Source organism: Molothrus aeneus, chromosome 1 (assembly GCF_037042795.1).
Source record: "Molothrus aeneus isolate 106 chromosome 1, BPBGC_Maene_1.0, whole genome shotgun sequence".
Classification (NCBI taxonomy): domain Eukaryota; kingdom Metazoa; phylum Chordata; class Aves; order Passeriformes; family Icteridae; genus Molothrus; species Molothrus aeneus.
In genome coordinates this window covers 118312628-118335026 of record NC_089646.1, presented here as the reverse complement: position 1 = coordinate 118335026, position 22399 = coordinate 118312628, and the positions used below count along the sequence as shown (strand labels likewise).

General features: G+C 38.7%; 1 protein-coding gene across 2 annotated transcripts; it reads left to right on the top strand.

Moving 5' to 3' along the window:
• Positions 1-682: 682 nt before the first annotated feature.
• MYBL1 (MYB proto-oncogene like 1) lies at positions 683-21780 on the top strand. 2 transcript variants are annotated; one of them, XM_066547052.1, is made up of 16 exons: positions 683-738; positions 4417-4519; positions 4642-4713; positions 7421-7513; positions 8685-8905; positions 10622-10805; positions 11028-11102; positions 12579-12683; positions 13922-14155; positions 14459-14818; positions 15283-15425; positions 15644-15758; positions 17361-17477; positions 17570-17674; positions 19575-19754; positions 21593-21780. In XM_066547052.1, the coding sequence occupies exons 1-16, from the start codon at positions 719-721 to the stop codon at positions 21719-21721; spliced, it is 2256 nt and encodes a 751-aa protein (XP_066403149.1). In that variant the 5' UTR covers positions 683-718; the 3' UTR covers positions 21722-21780. The 2 variants fall into 2 exon arrangements, with proteins under 2 accessions (XP_066403149.1, XP_066403141.1); XM_066547044.1 differs by lacking the exon at positions 19575-19754 and having other exon boundaries at positions 719-738.
• The last annotated feature ends 619 nt before the right edge of the window (positions 21781-22399 follow it).

Genomic DNA, 22399 nt, shown 5'->3' with positions numbered 1-22399 from the left:
GTTGCCGCGGGCGCGGGGGCGGCTCGCGGGCGCTCGCGGCGGGGCGTTGCGACGGGGCCGCCCCGCTCCCCCCGCCCCGGCCCCGTCACATCGCCCGCCCGCCGGCGCGAGGCCCCGCCCCCTCCCGCCCGGCGCGCGGAGCCGCGTGCGGTCGGCGGCGGCCAATGGGGCGTCAGTCCGCCTGCGCAGATTCAAACGGCGGCTCGCGGGGGGGAGGCTGCGCGCGAGATTCGGGCGGCACCGGCCGAGCGCGCCGCGAGCGCCGGCAGCTGAGCCCGAGCGGCGGTGGCGGCGGCCGGTGCGCGGCGGGGGCCGGGCGGCCACAGGGCAGGGCAGCGGAACAGAGCGGCCCGGAGACGGAGGGAAGGAGGGCGGCGGGCGCCGCCGGAGCCCGCGGCAGCTCTGACAGCATCGGAGAGCGAGGCGCAGTAGGGGCGAGAAAGGGGCCGCTGCGCGCCCCGTCCTTGCGGGCAGCGGCCAGGCCGAGCCATGCCTGACGCGCCGGGGCCGGGCCGGGGCTGAGGGCGGCCGCCGGGGCGCTGCGGGCACCGCGGGCAGCAGCGGGCCCTGGGAGGATCCCTGCCCGGCTGGAGGCGTTCTGAGCCGCCGGTGCCCCGCTACGTCCCTGCCCGGCTGTGAGAGAAGGAGCCCGGGCGGCTCGGGGGCTCCGTGCTGCGCCCCGCGGCCGTGGCGGCCCCCCCTATGGTGCGCGCCGAGGATGGCGGAGAGACGGCGCAGGTGAGTGCGGGACCGGGGCGCTCTGCGCTTTCTGCCCCCCTTCCCCTCCCGGGCAGTGCTGCCTTCCACGCCGCCGTCCCGAGCCCAGGTGCCCCCCCGCGCTCCGGGATCCCGGCCAGGTGCTCCCCCCGCGCCCCGGGATCCCAGCCAGGTGCCGCCCCGCCCCTCAGCGCTGCTCTCGGCCTCCTTCCACCGCCCCGGCCTCGGCTGTCACTGCCCACCTCCCTCCCCCCTCCGGCACCCTCGCAGGTATCTCTTCTCTCGGACTTCTGGGCACCACCTCTCGGGTACAAATCCCGCCTTTCCCCTGGCAGCTGCTCTCACTTCTGTGCTTTCGCTCAGGTCGTCTTTGTTGTAGCTCACCTGGGCAGCTACTCTTGTCAGTAACAACTACGTTGCCTCCGCAGTAGCTTTCCGTGCTGGTTATTTTCCTTTTGCTGGAGTAACACTTTTTCCTTTTCACCTCCCAAGTGGCTTTGGCACAGCCTTGATATAAGGTTTGGGCCTGTTGATTCTTTCAGTATGTTCAATGCACCTACTTTTTCTCAGCTGATATATTCTTTGACTGAAGATATCACAATCTAGCCTGAAATATTCCTGAGAGATCACATTTTGCACTAGAGCTCTAGCAGCTGCCCTAGATGGCTTTCATACATCTTTTGTTATATTGATACGAGAATGGGTGTGTCTTTGTTTTGTATTTAGAAGATGGTCTTGGAGAACTGTTTTGTCGCTATGGTTATTCCTGTCTTAAATCAGTTTCTGGAAAGTTATAAAGAAATATAGGAGAAAGATTAGGATTGGGAAAGGAAAGGATACTTGGTGAGTTATCTGTGGCATCTGGGGTTTGTTGTGAATGTATACTTTTCATGGAATTGGGGGTGGTTTCAAAGTCATGCATATTAAAACTGCTTTTGCGTTTTCCTCTGACATGGGAAAAATTATAAGAGAATATTTTTCTGCAAAGCTGCAACTAAAACAAGGAAACAATGCTTTGGTGTTCTAGTTGTGTAAGCCACAAAGGGCTTTGCTTGCAGAGGCTGACTGCTGAAGCTATCTGTTCTTGGCTCGGAGACAGCATGTTTCTTGGCACTCCCAATCAGCATTTTGTAGTTTAAGGGACTTTCACCTGTGGTATTACAGTGGTTTCATTTTTGTGAAGCTTTAGATTGTATTATCTCTCCCATGGCTGTGGAGTGCTTTGATTTCATGATTGAAAGTACAGCGGGTTGTGGATAGCAGAGGAAGGTTTGGTTAGAGATCGGTAGCCCGAGGCGGATGTTGTGTCAGTGTCTGATGATGGTATCTCCAAAACTAAATCATTGAAGCTATGAGTTTTCATGAAAGTGCCTTCAAGACTTTTAATCTAGGTGTGAAGTCAGAAGAAAATGTAGTTGTTTTGCACCAAACGATATTAAGTTTAATCTCACATTCATTTAATGTTAAACTTCTCTTGTTTGTTGCAGTTGCAAGCTTGATTTTTTTCTTTTAATGGTCCTCAACTCAACTCAGAATTGCAAGGACAGCTAGTGCAGATCTCACAAAATATGTACTTTATTGTCCCAGATGTCATATTTGATGAAACTTGGTGGATGCCTTCCACTTTGATGCAGTATTTTAGCAGTTTCATAACTGCAAAAGAATTGTCAAAGGAGCTATAACAACCCCATGTGTTTAAAAATCTTGTCTTTTTAATTGAAAACTTCAAGTGGTAGTCCCACTCATTAATCAGGATTTGATTTATAGTCTGTCATAGCACTGGTCTAAGCAAGACTCAGGACTAGGTGGTTGTTCAGGTGGAATGGAGGTGCAGGAGAGGTTAGTGCCTGCTTGGCTGGCAGAGGCACCGGTGTGGCTGGAGAGCTCCTGATGCCGGGCTCTGAACCGCAGCTGCCCCCGGGCGGGGCCCCCACCTGCTCTGGCACTGGAGCTCTCATCGGCCTCACCGCTCCATGTGCACAGGGAGCCCTGCTCTGCTTTTGGGTCCCCGTGCACAGGGAGCCCTGCTCTGCTTTTGGGTCCCCGTGACTTTTCTCCTTACTGGAGACTGCTCACGAACCAGTTTGCAGTGGGTGAGGAGGTCGTGTTGACAAAGGGCTTTACAAGAAGGCCTGATTTTAGTTGTAAGTGAACTGTATGGCTTGCTTGCTATGAAGTGGTATTATGAGAAGTGTATTCCTAAGACAGATCCCTGAAGTTTGTCAAAGGACAAAAGAGGAGTTGGTCGGGAGGCAGAAAAAACTGTTACTTCTGAGTTTAAGTTCTGTTTTTGTAAGTCTTAGCCCACTTAATGCAAACCTCTTAAAGCGTTTGCAGCTCATTTTTTTTTTCTGAAAGTATGATGAAGAACTTGCTGTTGACCTTCCCACAAGTTTGCTGCCTTGTCTTACAGCAACTCAGCAAAGTTTTAATTTGCTTATGTTTTACTGCTGCATCATGAAGCTAAGTGAGGCGAATGCAGATGTGGTGTAGGATGTAGAAGCGAGTCTGCAGGAGTTGGGCACTTAGTATCCTGTGGTAATGCTTTTGAATTAAGTATGTCCTCGGTGGCTGACGGGAACAGACATAAAATGGGAGATAACAAATAACGGGTAAGTGGTTAATCAGCGTGCTGTGCTGATCATTGCATATTCTAGAAAATAATGGAGATACTGTCCATTGAATCTGTTCTTGGGACACCAGCACAGGTTAATTTCATTACTGGGAAAGGTTTTTTTTATACTTTTGATTAAAAAATTGAAGCAATTGTCAAGGATGAGAAGAAATAATTTTTGTTTTGAACCCGAATTTATTTTTTTTTATCATGCTTTGTACCAATAATAAAATGGAGAAAAAAATTGCCCTGTGAAACTGCCTTTAATTTAAGTGATGTATTTGGATGGGAGTCCCTTCTTTGTGCCTTTGGTATAATTAATGCAGGGGCACAGCAGCTCTTGTTGTTAGAGCTAGGTTTCCACATGTGTTTGAATTTATGCTAACATGAGTCACTGACAGAAGTTTAAGCGATGATTCCATGAAGCACTTCCCTGTGCCGCCTGTTTGGAAGGCTTTGTTTATGCAGGTTGTGGAGTTCCGCGTTTCTCCAGTAGATGGAGCGGGATCTACGCGGAGTCGCAGCGGTACCTGGCTGTTCTGCGCTTCGGGGCTCAGCGCTGAGGCCCAAATTATTTATTCTGGAACATCTCTGTCTTCAAAGATTTGTATCTAATTCCTGTAACACCGAGGCAACGCTTTTAGTCAAGTCAGGAGCCCACGTAAAATCTCAAGTTGAGATTTACTTACTTAACATTCTTGTTGTGTTTGTTGTTTCACTTATGGAGGTGGATCATGAATGTGTTTTGCAGCCTAACACCACTCTGTAAGCTCGGTGATGTAAAATAAAGATGAAAAAATGTATTAGAAATACAGGAATCTTAAAAAGTAGGTTTTACTTCAAATTTAAATCTTGTCTTGGAAGGAGTTATCTGTCCAGTGTGTGGCCTTGAAATTAAAATTAAATTGGTAATTTGACATGGTGAACTGCTAGAGGCAGACCATGTGATCATGCAAATCCCATGTGTCATTTTAGAACAATATGTACAGATTAGAAAAAAGCTGCAAGTAATTAGAAAAAAAGGTTTTTCAGAGGTATTTTAAACTCTATTTTGATCTTCTTCACTCATCTGTTGTATTTTGCAGTGAGGAAGACGATGACTTTCAATATATGGATCATGACTATGAAGTACCACAGCAAAAAGGTTTGAAGAAGATATGTAGCAAGGTGAAATGGACCCGTGAAGAGGTAATACTTTTTTTTTGTTTTACTCTGATCCCTACCTGATCTTAGCTCATGAAATATATTATTATTTAGTATTGTATTGGGGTAGCTTGTAAAATTTATTGGCTGAGGTTATGTCTTAACAGGATGAAAGGCTAAAGAAGCTGGTGGAACAAAATGGTACAGATGATTGGGCTTTCATTGCTAGTCATCTACAAGTAAGTTGAATCTCTGTTTCAGTTAAGTTCTCTCAATATTTATTTACTTTGGTTATATGTCTAGCTGGGAAATGTAGTGAAATAGAATGAGAAGCACATAATAAAAACTGTTTTAGAGGATTCTTCTAAAACAGGCTTGATCTAGCTCAGACCTTGAAGAACCTTATGGGGTCAGGTGTTTTGATCATTTCAGACTATCAGTCTTCAGTGATAGTCTGAAATGATCAAAACACCTTCTGTTCACACTTGCTATTTGTTTTCATTATGGAATACGGGTTCCATCACTCATGGTGGCTATATATCCACAGTTCACAGATTGCTTCTGAAGCAGTTAGGAGAGTGGGTTGCATCTGAAAGATTGCTTGAAAGGAGCAGGATTAATTTTTAACTGTCATAGGCAAGGGGGCATGTGTGTTTTATTTATTTATTTGTGTGTGTCTGTTGGGGTTTTTTGTTTGTTTGGGTTTGATTTTTTTCTTACAGTGATGACTGCTTGAGGTAACAGCTGAAAGTACTACAACTAGAATTGATGGTGTTTGTTTCTCTTCTGAACAAATGTTATAAAATGCCTGCTATAGAATATAAGGCTGAAATCACTTCCTAGAAGTGGTATTGGATATTGAAATATTAGAAATCAAAAAAATTGCATCTCCTTCTACCTTTGAGGTTCTTACAATATTATGTGGGATGATGTGGTTGTATGAACTTCCACTGTAAGGTAAAAAAGGACTTGAATTCTAAATGCTGAACAACTATAACTTTGCATTGTTCTCATCCTATTTTTGTGCAACTGTGGTGCTTCTATTTTTTTTCCAAGTGGAAAATATAGGTAGCAGGTAATAAACTCCAAGCTTCTAAATTTAAGTCATGCATAAGCAAATCCATATGCCTTACATGTACCTTATTCCCGTATAAGAATCAGTGAAATGAGTGGATGGCAGAGGAGAATATTAAGATGTTTGAAAATACTTTAGGTGATACTGATTTGCAGGTGTAGTATAGAGTTGCCTTTAACAGATCTAACAGTTTAGTAAAAAATTCTTCATCTGAAAAAAAAAAATGTTTCTGGAGACAAAAAACCTGTTGTTCAGCTGGTCCCAAATGAGGTTGAAAGAACGTTCCCCAGTTATCATAGGAAATGTGCATAATCAGGTGCCCGCTGCAGAATCATTGATGTTGGAAGGAATTTCTGTAGATCATCTGGCTCACAGCCCCTGCTCAAGCAAGATCAGGCTGCCCAGGACGGGGCTTGGGTTTGATTCTCTCCACAGATGGAGCCTGCACAGCCTTTTTAGGTGACCTATTGCAACAGCCAAATAATAGAGGCTGGCATAATTCACACTCACCTTGTTACTGATGGTCTTTTGCTAGGAAAGCCAAATGTATCTTGAATTGTGAAGGCCCTCAAACTGCTGTGCTTTTAAACCCTCATTTCTTTGCTGGACTGGGCACAGATAAACCTTCCCTCTGTTCTGCCTGGAAAAAGTGAAGATGGCTTCAAGGTCACTCTCAAGAGTGAGAGTGTAGCTTGTAATCACTTTTGATTTTTTTTGTGGCTAAGGCAGACTGAAACAATTATTGTTTCATTCTAACATTTGCTTTGCTCTTCTCTCCAAATCATATTATGATTTCAGAAATGTCTAGAAGATAAGAGCACTAAAAGGCCAAAATTCAAAATGGTTTTGTCCAAATGGTAACAGCTATTCTATATTGAGTCTGTCTTTTACAGCTTCTCTTCAACAGGAAATGATGATGTTTTGTAAAAAACTGTTGTATGCTTTTAATCATACAGTTACTACTTGTGATTAGCTTGAAGGTACTGTGAACAGTGTAATTTCAAGTGCTAGTGTTCTGGGTGTTTTTTCTGGTCTTGCAGACTGCTACTTTAACTTCATCTTAGCATGGTAACACCTTTACTTGGTAGACAAGACGAGGAAAAACTTGAAATTGGTACTTGCTATCCAACAGCTTGCTCTGAAGCAAGTAAATAATCATGTCCCAGTGTTAAAAAAATGTGCTGTCCTGGGGCAGGCTCTTACCTGTATATTTCTAAGCATTTGACCAGCCCTTTCATATAGACAGTTTTTAGGAGGCGAAGTGAAGGTTACTTCTCTTTCATAACTGGGAACAATATTTCAAAAGATCCTTAGTGAGGCTACAGAAAGGCACCATCTGTCCTGACCAGCAAAAACAATGTTGTTTAATTAGTATATGTTAACTAAATTTGATCTAAATCTGTTTTCCTTAACACTCTAGTAAAGAGCTGAGAATACATTCATTTGGGATTTAGTGAAAAGTGTATTCTTTTATTTTAAAGGAAAAGTATTTCCTTAAAAAATTTCCCCCTTATTTAAGTTTTAGATAATGTCAAAAATAGATCAACCACAAAGTTGAAAGTGTAATGAGGACAAATATAAATATAAATTTTTCTTTAAAGATGAGTAAGTTCTGAATTTGATTATCAATTTAGTACATTGAAATAATTAAATGAGAGCTTAATGCAAGGTTGTTTTTCTTTCCAGAGAAGAGTTTTTTATAAGCAAATGGAATAAGAAATAATAAGGGAGAATTTAACGATTATACTTAGAACAAATTTCTAAATAAGTCTTTTAATTTGAAAAAAGCTAATAATTCATGGTAGAATATATTTACAGCTTTATGTATTTGAGAGTATAACAGCTGTACTGCTCTTCTAAAACTGTTTCAGAATCGTTCAGATTTTCAGTGCCAGCATCGGTGGCAGAAGGTTCTAAACCCAGAATTGATTAAAGGGCCCTGGACTAAAGAAGAGGATCAGAGGGTAACAAAAGCTAATTGATACTTTGCTCTTTAATAAAATTGATGTATGACTGCTAAGAATGTGTACTTTTTTTAAAGTTCCATTTCCATGTAGTTGATGTCTGATGCATCTTGTGATGTGGATACTTTTATTACATTATGAGAAATGGAAAGAATTGGAAAGAAAAGGAAAAAATTGTCTCTTAAGTAGATGGAATGTTGGGTCTGCTCAAGCATTTAATTTCCCATTAGTGAGATTGCTGGCTGAATTACTGTAACTTACCAAGTAGGGGGGATCTCTTGGTAGCACTAAAGGACAAGGTCTCTTTTACATCTTTTGTTCCTCAAAACCACCAGACTTGAAGGGTTTGGGAATAAGGGAAATTATTTCATAACCTACTGTTACAACCCTGAGATCAGCTCATTTAGTTAGGCCATAGTGCTAATAATGCCAAACTTGTGAGAGTGATCCCAGAATAGGCCACTGGACTTGATGATCCTTCTGGTTTCTTTTCAGCTCAGAATATTCTGTGAAACCATTTCCTTGTGTAAAGAAGCTATCAGTGGTTTAGGCTTCTTTTTCACCTCACTGTTGTTAATCCATACTGTAGCCTTTTGCCTGCACAATCTGGACTGCCTGGTAGGCAGATGCAAATACAGATTTCTTATGGTATTTCAAACTGGTTTCTTTTTCCGACTGTTTAAAACTGTTCTAAGATATTTTAAACTACTGTTTGCCAATTTATGAATATGGTCTTTCTAATCTATTTTTTTACAGTTTTCATTAGTCTTTTAAGAAAAAGTTCCTACTCTGTAAAAACTCCCAACCTCCATTCTAGATGTAGAGGTGTGGGTCTTTTCTCATGGATATTGTTGAAAATAGTCAAACACATTTACCTGTTTCTTTTTTGTCCTTTCCTAATGTCAGCTTATGCAGTGGGTGATAGAGAGGAAACTTCCAAATTTTCATCAGTATACACTTATATTCTAAATAAGAGAGAGAGTTTGGAGTTAGTAATTTCTGATTTCTTGAAAAATCATTTTTAAAACCCCAAGTCACTGTGTGCCTCCTTAAGCCTAATATCAGTTGCCTATTAGAATGCTATTCTAAAATGTGTGTTTATCAGTGTTCTCAGCCTTTGATTAGGTAAATTAGGTTTTGAAATTATAATGTGCTTTCATCTGTATTGCAGGTTATTGAATTAGTTCAAAAGTATGGTCCAAAGCGCTGGTCTCTAATTGCAAAACACCTGAAAGGAAGAATAGGCAAACAATGCAGAGAAAGATGGCATAACCATCTCAATCCTGAGGTAAAAAAGTCTTCATGGACAGAAGAAGAGGACAGAATAATCTATGAAGCTCACAAGCGTTTGGGAAACCGATGGGCTGAAATAGCAAAGCTTCTTCCTGGAAGGTGCTTTTCAACTCTATTTGTGTTAAATGTTGGAATATGAAAAGTGCTCATCTCAGTACCTTTTCAAATCTTAACTTGTTAGTTAGAGAGCATCTGCTGAGACTTACATCAAAATATAGTTATCTTGATAGATGCTAAAAATCTTTCATATTTGACCTGTATTCTTAAAAAGATGTAACACCCATAGAAAGAGCTCTAACCATTTGAAGGTGTCTTCAGATTCCTCCTGATCACTTAAAAACCCTCTATAATAAAGCTGAGCTGAATTAACTGCAAGCAGTAGTAGAAAAGTGATTTTATATCAAACTTGATCTCAAAGTGCCTTCATTGGTATGTATTTGAGGGTGACTTTCCTGGTTTAAGATCACTTTTTTTTTTTTTTTGGTGTAGCACTTGTTGAACTGGACACTTGTAAAAGAAAATCTTAGTAACCTTCACAAGTCCAGACTTAGGAGTCATGCATTGCAAAGTTAGTTGGTTGTCATGAAGTCTCTAAGTTAGGCATTAATTGTATGCATTGTTTGCCTTATATTTCTTTCAAGTTTCACTGCCGATTTCTGTGGTTGTGGAAAACAAAATTTTAGTGTGTGATCAGTTTAATGAAGTAATTCTTTTACCTTGTACTGTTAACTGAAATTCAGCATTAAGCTGTCCCTTTCTGAATTCAGTTTATGTGTTGAAGAGGTGACTGTCTAGCTGTGCCTGAGGAATATCAGCATTTGTTACCTTGGTGTAACGAGGGATGCGTGCTTAAAAACTTTGTGTTTTGATGAAGTGCACAATCCACAGCTCACAGTAAATGCTTTGGAGGAATGAGAAGAGAATGGGTTGCATCTAAATAGAATTTTGGAGAGGGAAGATGAGTTTGACAGAAGAATTCCTATTTACTAGCTTGTTTGTTGTCAATAAATCTGACACTCTAAGCTAAAGACTGCTAAAGATCATAGACCTAGAAGAGCTGTAGAGTCCAACACTACTGGAATGAAAAAGGGGAATACTTCTTGGAGTGCCCTTAAATGAGAATGGGATTTTAACCAATTTTTGTTTCTGTGTACCTCTACCTAAGGCTAGGAATAATAATACTAGTGTTTTAGACAGCAATGCAGTTATAGTTTACTCTTGTCTTAATGTTTGTTTAGTGTTTGGAGTGATTTCAGCCTGCTTGTCAAAATGCCATGCCTGTTTTATCCTATCCACAATCAAGGGCATGAAGAGGTAGTAGGATGTTCTTCCACAAAGCTGCACAAAAAATGCAGAGTGGGGGCTGCAGGCTGTCAGTTTTAGAAGAGATGTCTTCCAGTAGCAAACACCAGCCCAAGTGCCTTTTTTATGTTCTGGGACAGTGAGGTGATTTTCTTAGCTACCTGCACTGCAAATTTATAGCAGAGGGGTAAATAACTATGTGTTCATTCAATTATTCCAAGTATCTAAGAAAAAAAGGCTCCCCATCATGATTACAGTCAGAACCAAGGCTTTCTTCTTTTCTGCTTTTAATTTCTGGCACACTTGAAGTTTAGTAGAAGGAAGTTCTAAAAAGAGGAGCTTTCTAGTCATTATGCCTAAACACTACTGATTACAGAACTTTCGATCTAAGCTGCTGGAGCTTTCTGAATTTGTGGCTTCAGATTAACATACTGTACAAACCCTGTCAATTGTGTCATATATAATTAATTTTGAGATATGGAAAGCAGTCACTGTTTTATGCTTTCATTTTAGGACTGATAATTCAATTAAAAATCACTGGAATTCAACAATGCGAAGAAAGGTGGAACAGGAAGGATATTTGCAAAGTGTTATAAAGTCTGAAAGTGCTAGTTCTGCTGAACTTCAGCCCCAACCTTGTCTGACTATGGAACACTTGCACACTCAGAATCAATTTTATGTGCCTGTTCAGACACATGTAAGTTCAAAATTTAGAACAATAAGTATCTCCCAGTTTCAAATAATTGATTTGATTTGAAACAAGAAACACATCTGAAAAAATGAAGATCTGTTGAGTATTTTTGTGATTTTATGGCAACTCAGGATTTGTAAACCATAAATAATTAATATATAATAAACTAGAGTTAATTTTATATCCTCATTTTCTTGAAGGTTTGTAAAATGTTTTATGTCTCTTTAGATTCCAGCATATCAGTATGCCTCACCAGAAGGCAGCTGTCTAGAGCATGCTCCATCTTCTTCCAACATAGTTCAGGTAAATTGTTAACAGCCTTCATAAATTAAAGAGAATTTACTGCATAGTATTATTCAGTAAAATGAAAAGATGTGTATCTTCAAAATGACTGTTAGTCTTTATCATTCACCTACATTTATATAGGTTCCTCTGTAAGTAAGCTTGCTAGTGTAGTTGGTACTTTTATGTAGGAAAAATGAAGCTCTGTTTCGCTATCCCAGGAACATGATGTTTGTGCTTATTTCTGACAGAAATATGGCTTAAAACATAGTCTACTTGTTAAATCTTGAGCTAAATTGTGGTGACCTATATTAGTATTACCTAGCTTATGAGAGGTTTAAAGACAAGACTTTACTATTTACATCTATGTAATAAATATAACCCTATCCTGAAAAACTCAACTTACTGTGACTTACACTTCTGGCTGTGCTTTTTTGTTCTCATTAGGTTTTATTTCTTTGTCACTGATAAATATCTTTCAATCAGTTGCCCTTCTGCAGCATTCTAAATCCTGAAGAATTAAGGAATTTTAAACCAAATAGAAATTGGATATATTATTTCCTTTTGCTTTTTTCGGCTCACTTGGAATATACCTGAAATTCCTCATGTGGTGCAGAATGAATATAGATCTTGGTTTCTAATATGATGCCTTGGAAGAATTCTTGTTTATTTGGAATTAGTAAAAGAAGTAAAAGAAGACACAGGGAATAATACATGGATTTTTTTTTGTGTTAGATAGAGGAATTCTGTAGAGCTCTCTACCTAACCTGAAGTTTCCCTGTGCAGGTCATCTGTTTCATGTTGCATTTTCTTCCCTGATAATGGTATAGGAATACAAGTCGCAACAAAGCTCATTGGCTTTTGACAGTCTGGATTGCCCTACACAGAAAGTATAAGATACTTTCTGCTCCTTGAAGTACTCTGTAAACTGGTGATAGCATATATCCTCACCTGTATTTATAGCAATAATGGAAGGTGTTAAGGAGGTTAAGAACAAACAAACCAATCAAAACCAATTAGTTAATTTTCTTTTCTGATAGTAGTGGTGGGATTGCTTGTATAAATACTGTGTCAGCAAATGCTGATTTGAAACACTTTCTTGCACACTTAGTGAGGATGAATAACACAGAATTGTAGAAGGAATGTGAAACCACAAACATATAAAGAGTGTGCCAGCACTTGGTTCTATTAAAGATAGAATATAGTGACTTTAGTTTAGAATGTGCTTTAGCACACAGATAACTTACAGGCCATATTAGAATCCAGTTAAAATACCACCTTACACACCACTTAACATCAGATCCGTCTCCTGGTAGTTAGAGTTGTTTCAGTTGTGGGTGACTTCTGTACTACAAAATGGGATACAGCCTGAACAGTTCTGTTCCCTCTCTGTGTGGATTCTTGTTAAAAATACAACTGTGTTATAATGCAAAATCTTTACTGTGAAGAGGAGGTGGAAATAAAAAGTAGTAATGGCTTCTTTCTTAAATTTTTCAGCAGCCATTTATTGATGATGATCCTGATAAAGAAAAGAAAATAAAGGAACTTGAATTGCTACTTATGTCAGCAGAGAATGAAATCAGAAGAAAACAAATGTCTTCTGTAAGGACTGTAAATTTCTCTAAATATTTGAATTTATGTTACTGAGGTTAATCCTCAGAAATTCAGTAATGGTTGTGTGGTTTAGTGTGGTGTTTTTTTCACCTGACCCTCTAAAATCAAACCTATGGCTGTTGCATTGGAAAACAAAAATCTGTATATTAGAGCTGAGACAACTTACTTTTAGTGCAGTTTTCTAAACTATGAAGACAGCAGCAATATGACCAGCAATTTGGCAGTTCCTAAGACCCAGTATTTTAATCCTCTTCAGGAGGTGACATGTTTGATATCATTGCCATTCAGTTTTATGGATCAGCAATGTTGAGCCTCTGCCCAGTAGAGGTGAAAAATACATGGGTTTTGCCCCATTTGATTTTGAAATGTCCTGTAGATTATATTTTCCTCAAACTTCAGTGTGAGTGCTTGCAATACTTAATACCCACATTTGGACATGACAAACACTAAATAAATATGCACTGTACACAATTTGTGTGTAAATTCAGTGGAATTTCCCTAATTCCGTAGAATTAGGGTGACTTGCAGATGGCAATCACTGATTTCTTCAGGGGGCTGTGCGTATCAGACACCTAACTAACCCAACCGTATTGATCACTAGTTTAGGTTACAGGTGAACTTCAGATTTTATGTGGCAGAGTTATTCCTGGCATTCTTTTGAAACAGTGCAGTTCTGCTTATCTAGTAGCATGTGGTTTGCTTCTAGATTTCCAGTGAAAATGAAAATTTGTTTCTTGAGTACTAAGCAGTCTACTGATGTGGGATAACCTTTTAGAAGTTTACTCAGCTATTAATGCAAAATCTGCATTAAAAAAACCCAGATCAAACAAGTAGTATTTCACACTCTAGAAACATTTTCTTATCTTAAAATTAGACGTTCAGTGTTCTGTACTGAAGATGACTTCATATACTGGTGTTCAGGTATGCAGGAAACTTGCATCAGAGATGGCTTCCAATACAGCCCATAATTACCTAAGTTGTGAATGTGTATAAGATATGAATGTGAGGTAAGATAAAAATCTTACACAATTTGAGAATGTTGAGCATGTTAATGTAAAGAGAAGGCTAATTTCTTTAATTGAAACAGATAATTAGTATTTTAAAATGCCAAAATTAATAGTTAGTCTTTCCACACACTACTTTTTTTCCCACCCTGCAGTCACATAATTGACTCTTTTCAGCCTCTAAGTTGAATAAGATTAATGTGTTTCTTCACAATTTTTTAGCAAGCTGGAAGCTTGTCTTGTTGGTCTGGAAATTTTATCATGGAGGATTGTATGCCTAATACACTAAGTAGTCTTGAGGAACAAACAAGTAATTTCTACAGCATGGATGAGACCCGCATCACACCTGTTCAGCAGAATTCACCACCTAAGTATTTGGGTGTAGAAGCAAATAGAATGTTAACACCTCTACAGACCATTCCAGAATTTGCAGAGGCACTAGATCTTATGGAAATCGTAAGTTTGTATTCCTTGTTAAAAATAAATGTTTAATTAGGAGTGTCAACTTACGCAATATGTGTAAAATACTCTTAAATTACCTTATTTTGTATTCGTGTATAATTTCTGCTTTCTCAACTGCTTTATTGCCTGTTTGGAAAGAATTGTATCTTAAAATATCCAGTGTTTTATGATTGTATGAAAGACACAGAGAGAATAATTCAGAATATGCCTTGTGGAGGTAGAGGGCTGATAGATTGGCTTGGACATGCTGAAGTAGTCTTGGATAAGCCTGCTTGTGTTTTGCCCCCTGCCCCACAGGATCCGGTAGCATGGAGCGATACGTGCTTTGAGCTCTCCGAGGCCGTTGTCTCCCCTGTCAAGCCGGCCCCAGTGAAACTGATGCGGCTCCAGCACAGCGACGGGGCTGCCGAGTGCCAGTATAACGTCGGCGTGATGCTCGATGGCAAAAACCAAAGCAGCATCAGTGGGGATGAGGAAACAGTTTTTTCATCAACCTCAAACAAGTTCAGCAATCCACCTGCTATCCTGAGAAAGAAGAAGAGATTGCGTGTTGGGCAGTCCCCGGTTCCCGAGCTGAATGACGGTTTGTGTAACGATGCCGTCAATGTGGCACTAAAGCGCACGCCAGTGAAAACACTACCGTTCTCTCCATCACAGGTGAGTGTGTTTGTAAATACTGCTAAATGTGAAGACTCTGCTGGGTGGGTTATAAATTGTAATAGTTTCTTCCTGGTAGTGCATTGTAGCCTAAATAAACATGTCAAAAAACTTCTTAAAACATCTGCATAAGGGTAAATATATTAAAGATATACTGCTAAACAGCCTCTATTTTGAAGACTAATGGGGAAGGTGGTAGCAGCAGTGGCAACCTGTGTCTCAGCTTGTACTTTCTCATGCAAAAAATTGTTGATAGAGACCTTTTGTTTCTGTGACCTAATTAAGGAGTGGGGATTTTAAGAAGAAAATCAAGGTTTCAGCAATAAGTGCAAGTCAAGAATAGAGTATTGGGATTTGTCAGTAAAAGTCTTCAAGATATATGTATATAATTTGGAGGGTTTTGCTGTTCAGCACAATGGTGAAATTTTGTCTTGTAAGGTTGCTTTTTTTCTTCTTGTGCTTAGTTTTTCAACACTTGTTCTGGAAATGAACAATTTAACTTTGAAAATCCTGCATTTACATCAACTCCAATCTGTGGGCAGAAAGTTCTTATTACGACTCCCTTACACAAGGAAATGACACCACAAGATCAAAAGGAGAATGTGGGGTAGGTTTATTACATTAAACATCTGGTGGTGTTATTAAATTTAAGTTTAATACACATGGGGTAATGTTACGGTCATCTCAGTACTTTCAGATGCATGGTGGTGATATCTGTTGTGTAAATGAAAGTATTTTAAAATGTTTCTTAGATTAATTTTATCACATTGCTAATGATAAAATATTAAAATATGCACTTATGAATGTTTTTCTATGCTTGAATAGTTTTAGAAGTCCTACAATGAGAAGATCTCTTTTGGGTTCAACACCAAGGACACCAACTCCTTTTAAGAATGCTTTGGCTGCTCAGGAAAAAAAGTATGGTCCCCTCAGACTTATGGTATGTGGTTATACTGTTTCTTTTCTTTGTTGAAGTCTAAATGCCCTCTTAGTTTTGAGGTATTGGAAGCCTCAGTGTGATCTTAAAAAGCATTTACTTATCCTAGAGAACAGCTAGAATGTGAATCAAAACCACTTTGGATGTGGTTGTTAGACTTGTATCCTTCAGTGTAGTATGAAGGCATGGTCTTCTTGAATAGTAATTTAGTACATATAATCATTTGATCCACAGTAATCTTAAATGCATCAGTTTCATGTTTGTGAGTTGTTTTAAATTTGCCTATCCTTGTTAAAACTGTATCTCTTACAAGGTGGCTGCATAAATGCCTGAAATTTAATACTTTAGGATTCTATTTTTTCAAAAGAAAAATTATAAATCAGAGAATGAATGGGTGTGGGTCCTCCAGCTGGGTAATCTGGTAAGAGCAAACTGCTGTAGTTGAGTATGACTGGCCTCATTATTTTAAAGAACTTTCACATTTCACTTGAAAAACTGCATTATCTTTGTATCCTCTGGGCTATGTAAGAGCTGAGTTGTTCTTTGATTTTGGTGCTTCTACAGCACTAGGACTGAAACTAGATGTTTACCACAGTATGGTAATCTTGACTGATGTTTGCAGTTTTCTTCATCCTAAATCTCAAAATTTTAGTATAGCAGTTCATGATCCTCTGATTCAGCTGGCTGTCACACTGTCACACACTTCTTTTTTTTTGTTTTGTTGACTATGGATAATGTTACCTTTTTTTGTTAGTTTGTTCCAAATGAATTAAATTTTTGTTCTCTTCCTAGCCTAGCTAAGGTATGTTAATGCATAATAACTTTTGGAATTCAGGAGACATATGCTTTTCAAATTCTGAAAAGATTCCAGCCAATATATATTGACTGCTTCTTTTCTGCAAACACAGAAGGTAGCTCAGACTTTGCCACAGGGCTTGGCACCATCTGTGTTACCCTATAGATTCACAGTCCCTCACTATGCAAATGCAGTGGTTTGGCATTCCTGTTTCTGTCCACTATTAACCTCCTGTTCAAAATCAAATTTTGAGGGCTTAAGGGAATTCTTCTCCTGTTGGTATACAAAGGAGCCATCTGTATGGCTTCTGTGAAATTCTGTACTGTACTTAGGACTATCAATGTCTTATTCAAAGATTTGTGTTAAAATTGGTACAAATTCATTTCACAACAACAGTTACACATTTCCAGTACAGTTTTTTAGTGTGTTTTTATGCATGTATATATACATATATGGGTTTTATGTAGGTATTTAGTATATATAAATTACTTTTATCCCTTTTATCAGTGGATAACCATTTGCAAACAAGTAGTTTGTCTTCTTCAATGCTACCTTGCATTTTTTGAGGCCTTGTGTGCATATATATGTTTTATCTGGCTAAAAATAATGTGGAGTAAAATGAACTTAAAATAATCTTCATAGCCTTGAAATGTAGCCCTGTGGTTTTTAACTACAGTAGCTTAGGTCTTTTCATGCTATGTTTTGCAAGATCTCTTTTCTGGCCTACATTAGCTGAAAGTCAAATGTTGTAAGAACTGGCCACTAATAGACTTCCTGTATTTTCTTCTTCAATTTTAATTAATGTCTAGTCACAACCACTTGCCTTCTCGGAGGAAGACATTAGGGAAGTTTTGAAAGAGGAAACTGGAACAGATATATTTCCCAAGGAGGAAGATGACACTTTGTATAAAAACTGCAAGCAGGAGGTAATACGACAATAGTAATTTCAAATAGGTAATAACTGCTTTGAAATAATATTTTACAATTTTTTTTTTTTTTTGCAAAATGTTTATTTCAGCACAACTTTTCTAAAAAAGTCAGAAAATCACTGGTCCTAGATCCACAGGATAAAGAAGAGGTTGGGGCCCAGCGTTTGACAGAAGATAATAGTTTAGATGTACAGGTAAGAATTAAACTAAACTAATCTAACTGAAGAGCATCACTGGCAGCAATATTAATATGGAACTGTGTATCTTTTGTTCTGCCCATTAAAATAAATTTTTGGACTGAAGTTGCTAGATTAATGCATCTAGAAAGTGAAAAGTACCTTCAGTTTGAAATATTGTTTTAAGTACTTAAGAAATAGGTGAGCACTGGGCTTGAATTCATGCATGAATTTTTCCTTCAGAGTAGGTAAAATAATGTGAATGCTTTACAAGTTTGTAGCAAAGCTGTTTTCATGCTGGTTGTCTATAAACTTTAGCTTACACAGCATGTTGAAATTGTCTGTAATATACCAGGAAGGTGACATTTGCTCCTGTGCTGTGCATGTTTGAGTCTGGCAAATGTGTTCTAAAAATACCTAATTGCATATTAGGCAGCATGTTCTTCCTGCTTCACATAGTAGGGGAATACTTTAACAAATATCAAGCATGTAAAAGATGAAGTTTGTGTGCTTCTTCTGCCTAAAGGAATTTGAGTACTTCTGCCTTAACAATCAGGACATGAAGAAATCAGATATGAGGCTATTTTGATCCCTCTTTCCTTTAAAAAGAAGCTCAATGTTTTTTCAGCTGAGCAATTGAATAGCTTACTCTTTAGTCTTGTAGGAAAACTTTGTTCTAATGAGTTCTTAATGCATGTATGTGTTTAATGCTCAAAGATTAAATGTCTGTGATTCTTGATGAGGTTTAAGGCTATATACAGGATGTAGGTGCCAAATTCCTTAAAAAGTCAGTGTAAGGTGCTTAGGTCATACTCCTTTCTAGCTGGTTTTCTAAATTCCCTTCTAAAGTGCCTCTTAGACTCTGTGCCTGCCAAGCCTTGGAATCTTCCTGCTGGGTATTGGGTGCTCTGCCACCTAGTGGGAATTGCCAGCTTCCCCAGGAACATCTTTTGGGAGGAGCAGCAGTGCTGCAGCCATTCCAGTCATGACCAAAATGCCTGCTGTTCTTAGTTATGTCTTGTTGTCACACATCATTGTGGATCACTGAGTCCAGGTTAAGATACACCGTGATGTTTTGGTCTCTTAAAGGCTGGGGACTGGGGAAAAGTTGGTTTTTCCTGCATTTTTATAAGGAATGCTGGTGGAACAAGAACATTCACTCCTAGCAAGAGAGATAGTGGTAGTATCTTAATTAAAATGAAAAATATACCAATCTTTAAGTTGAAATTGTGTGTCCATGTGATGATAATTTAGGAATAACGTCTGAGGAAGAATAAATACTTAAAGGTGGTTTAATGCAATTTAATGGGGTGTTTTTGTAAGCAAGCAAATACTTAGCCATTGTTACTGTGAACTAACTTTTGGTCTTTAAAATTGACATATATCTGTCTTCCACTTTTGTATACTGAAGCTGAATTAATTTATGTTTATTTCCATAGACATTACCAATATATAAAACTCTTCTGGAATGATCCATCCAGTGCTTATTTCAGTTCTTAAAGCGGTTCCTCCCCCTAAAATTGATGTGACTCTAGTCTCCTTGTCCTGACTTTCACAAGGATTGTCCTAGACATGAAAGTGAGGGGTTTTTTTCTTTTAAACTGTTCAGTGGTTACCACCTTATCAAATCTTGTTCTTTACAAAATATATCGGAGTGGCATGGCTTTAGAGTAAAGAAACTGTCTACTCAGTGATACCTAAACCATGCTTGCAGCTGCTTGTTGTACTATGGATCCCAGTATGGACAGGCTAGTTCTTCATGTACTTCATTACATTTTCTTTTCAGATTCTTTCCTAGGGTCTTTCTGATGGTATTTACTTTATTTACATTTTGGCTTCTCTGAAGACAGCATTTGAAGTCTTTTTGTATTAACTACTAATTATTATTCCTGTTCTTTACTCTTTTTTTTGTCAATAGTCAAAAAATGCATATACCACATCTTTATTAATGACACCATTGTTGGAAATACAGGACAACAGATGTAACCTGACATCAGAAAAACAGGATACAAATCCAGCAAACAAAGCAAATGCAGTAATTAAGAAGAAACTGAATGCATGTGCTACAAAAAATGTCAAAATGGAGAAAACTCTTCAGGTCTGGATGCAAAGAATTCTGTTCATTCTGTTAGTGGGTTAACAAAGAAATTTTGTATTGCTTTATTTCTGTCTTGCGCTAATATCTAGAATTGTTGAAAGCAGTGATCCAGTTTCAGTGTTTCTGTGATTCTTATTTCTTGTAAGTTGGTCATTTTTCTGCAAAGTGTTTATTCATAGCTAAGTTCTTCAAACACAACCCTGATGTTTCACACTTTGGTTCAGTGAAACAAACTGATGTTTCACTAAGATTTGGATGTGGGAGGTAAAAAAAACAGGGTAGGGGGAGACCAACAAAACAGGTTTGGGTGCCCAAGACTAAGAGTTAGAAAACTTGACCTGGTGCAAACCAAACTTCTTTATGACTTCAGTTTCTCAAATTTGTCTGGTGCTTACTCTTCATAATAAGCCCAGTGGGATTCAGTAAGCAGAGTTTATCCACAGATTCTGTTTGGTAATTATTCTAGTAACAGGCCTGTTCTTTTACATACATACATTTTCCGTACTGGTAAAATCACTGAAGCTAGTTTTCCCTCTGTCCTGATCACCAGCTTTAAGAAGAGATTTCTTTGACCTGACTTTGTACCAATTCCAGTTTGTCCAATAGGGAGCTAATGTATAAGGTATTTTTGTCTTCTCAGAATATCTACTCTGTATTAATAAAAAAATTTTGAAAACCCAGAAGACAGGACACCTGGAGCCTGATCTTCCATATTCTACTTAATTGCTTTAACAATGATGTTTTTAAGTAGAGAGACAGCAGTATTGCTTTCTGATCTTTTCTTATGAGGAAGATGAACAAAGTTCATTTAATTGTGATATTAAAAGTAAAAAAAAAAAGGAAAAATTTCTTTTTTCTTTTGCTGTGAATTGCAGCAAAGGTGAATACATCTATCTAACCCAGAAGTATGGTCTTCAGAATACTTAAAAGGGGAGCTTAGTCATAGTATACTCACAAATATTTTCACTGAACCATCTTTTTTCCTTTTTCTCTTTCCCCAGAGAAAATCCCTCTGTTTTGTGGCCTCTCTAACCCCAAGTCCCTTCCATGAATCAAGTTCTGCTAAATTTACAGAGAAGCTCAAACAGCTAATTTTCTTTGTGAATCAATATGTGGAACTGATCCTTTGGATCAGTTTCCAGCTCCATGTGGGAGGGAGAGGATCTTGCATTCTTCATCAAGCTACAATCAGCCAGTGTCAGATCCAATTTGGAGCTGAAATGAATCAGCTTGAGATTCAGTACCTTATGTGAAGATGTAGGCTTTGCTTCATGGAAAAAGCAGGACTAGTAGCTTAATTCCATTCATCATTATCATTCTCAATTCCTTTGCTGTTTCTAATATATTCCCCAAAAATCTGACCATTCTTCCACAGCCGTCACTTGGTTCAGTGAAGTTCTTCACAATCTTCTTTTTCAGTTCCCAAATCATTTTACCTTCCTTGCTGTCTCCAGACAGCTGTCAGTAATGTGTTTTTCTGCCTGTTGAACTTTGTGCATTTAAAGAGGAAGATATTCAAAGAGAAGATAACTTAATTAGCTTCCCTTTTATGTATTAATTGTTGAACTGGTTAGACTCTCTTGAAGAATGTTTTTCATTTTGTGTGTTTGAACTCAAAGCATAACCCAGATGCACTGCTGGGGAGCTGGATTTAAGGGGTGATGAGGGAGCTCTGTCACAACTTTTAGGTACTGTACTGTAGAACTGGATCCTTCTCAGTAAAATATATTATTGCTAGGCTTTAATAATTTAGTACTACTCTGAAACATTGTATGAGAATTGCTTAAGTATTTTAGTTTGTTAAAAGAACCTTTTTAACAGAACTTTATTTTATGCAGCCAAGTCGTGATTGGGAGGCAGTTGTTTATGGAAAAACAGAAGACCAGCTTATCATGACTGAACAAGCAAGAAGGTATCTGAGCACATACACAGCTACCAACAGCAATTCAAGGTCTCTGATACTGTGATGGTCACTGCAGCTGACAACCATCTCTTTCCATTGAAACTGAAACAATGTTGAAGGCCATTCCCGTGCCATAGTTGGGAATTGAGTCTTTGAGAGAGTCTGCCAAGGGAAACCTTAAAGCTACCTTAAAGCTTCCTTTCTTCTTCTGACTGACAAAGAACAGACACGAAGCTCTTGCATTCTTTACGAAGGGATACCGCAAACAGTTCTGCAATGATTTTTTTAGATATTAAAAGAGTAATCCCCTAAAATATAAAGAAGGGTAAAATACATTGCAGTACTGACAACATACAGTTTTTAGGTCTATTTTTCATATTTATTCTTTTGACTTGCATCGCTTTTTTATCTGTTAGAGCATTTTCAATATAGAGTAGGTTTATAGGTTGTTACTGGTTTCCAAATGAGCAACATACATGACTGAATGTGCTTTTGCTTATGTAGCATTTTCTAGTATATAAAGAAACACAATGGAAAGGAGTACAAAGGAAGGATAGAAAGTTGCACTACTAATTTTTTTTGGTATGCTGCAAAACAATGAAATTAACTACAGTGTTAAATATATTTATTTGCAAATGGTACTAGAAGTAGGCAGAGGGGGGTGAATTAAGTTTAGTGTAAAGCATCAGTATTTTCTTCATAAATCTCAAAATGAGATGATTGTTGAATGTATTGTACAGTA

Coding starts and splice junctions, on each gene's coding strand:
- MYBL1 (XM_066547052.1), top strand. CDS start 719: ATGGCGGAGAGACGGCGCAG. Junction 7,514..8,684: donor CTAAAGAAGAGGATCAGAGG/GTAACAAAAGCT, acceptor TCTGTATTGCAG/GTTATTGAATTAGTTCAAAA. Junction 10,806..11,027: donor ATGTGCCTGTTCAGACACAT/GTAAGTTCAAAA, acceptor ATGTCTCTTTAG/ATTCCAGCATATCAGTATGC.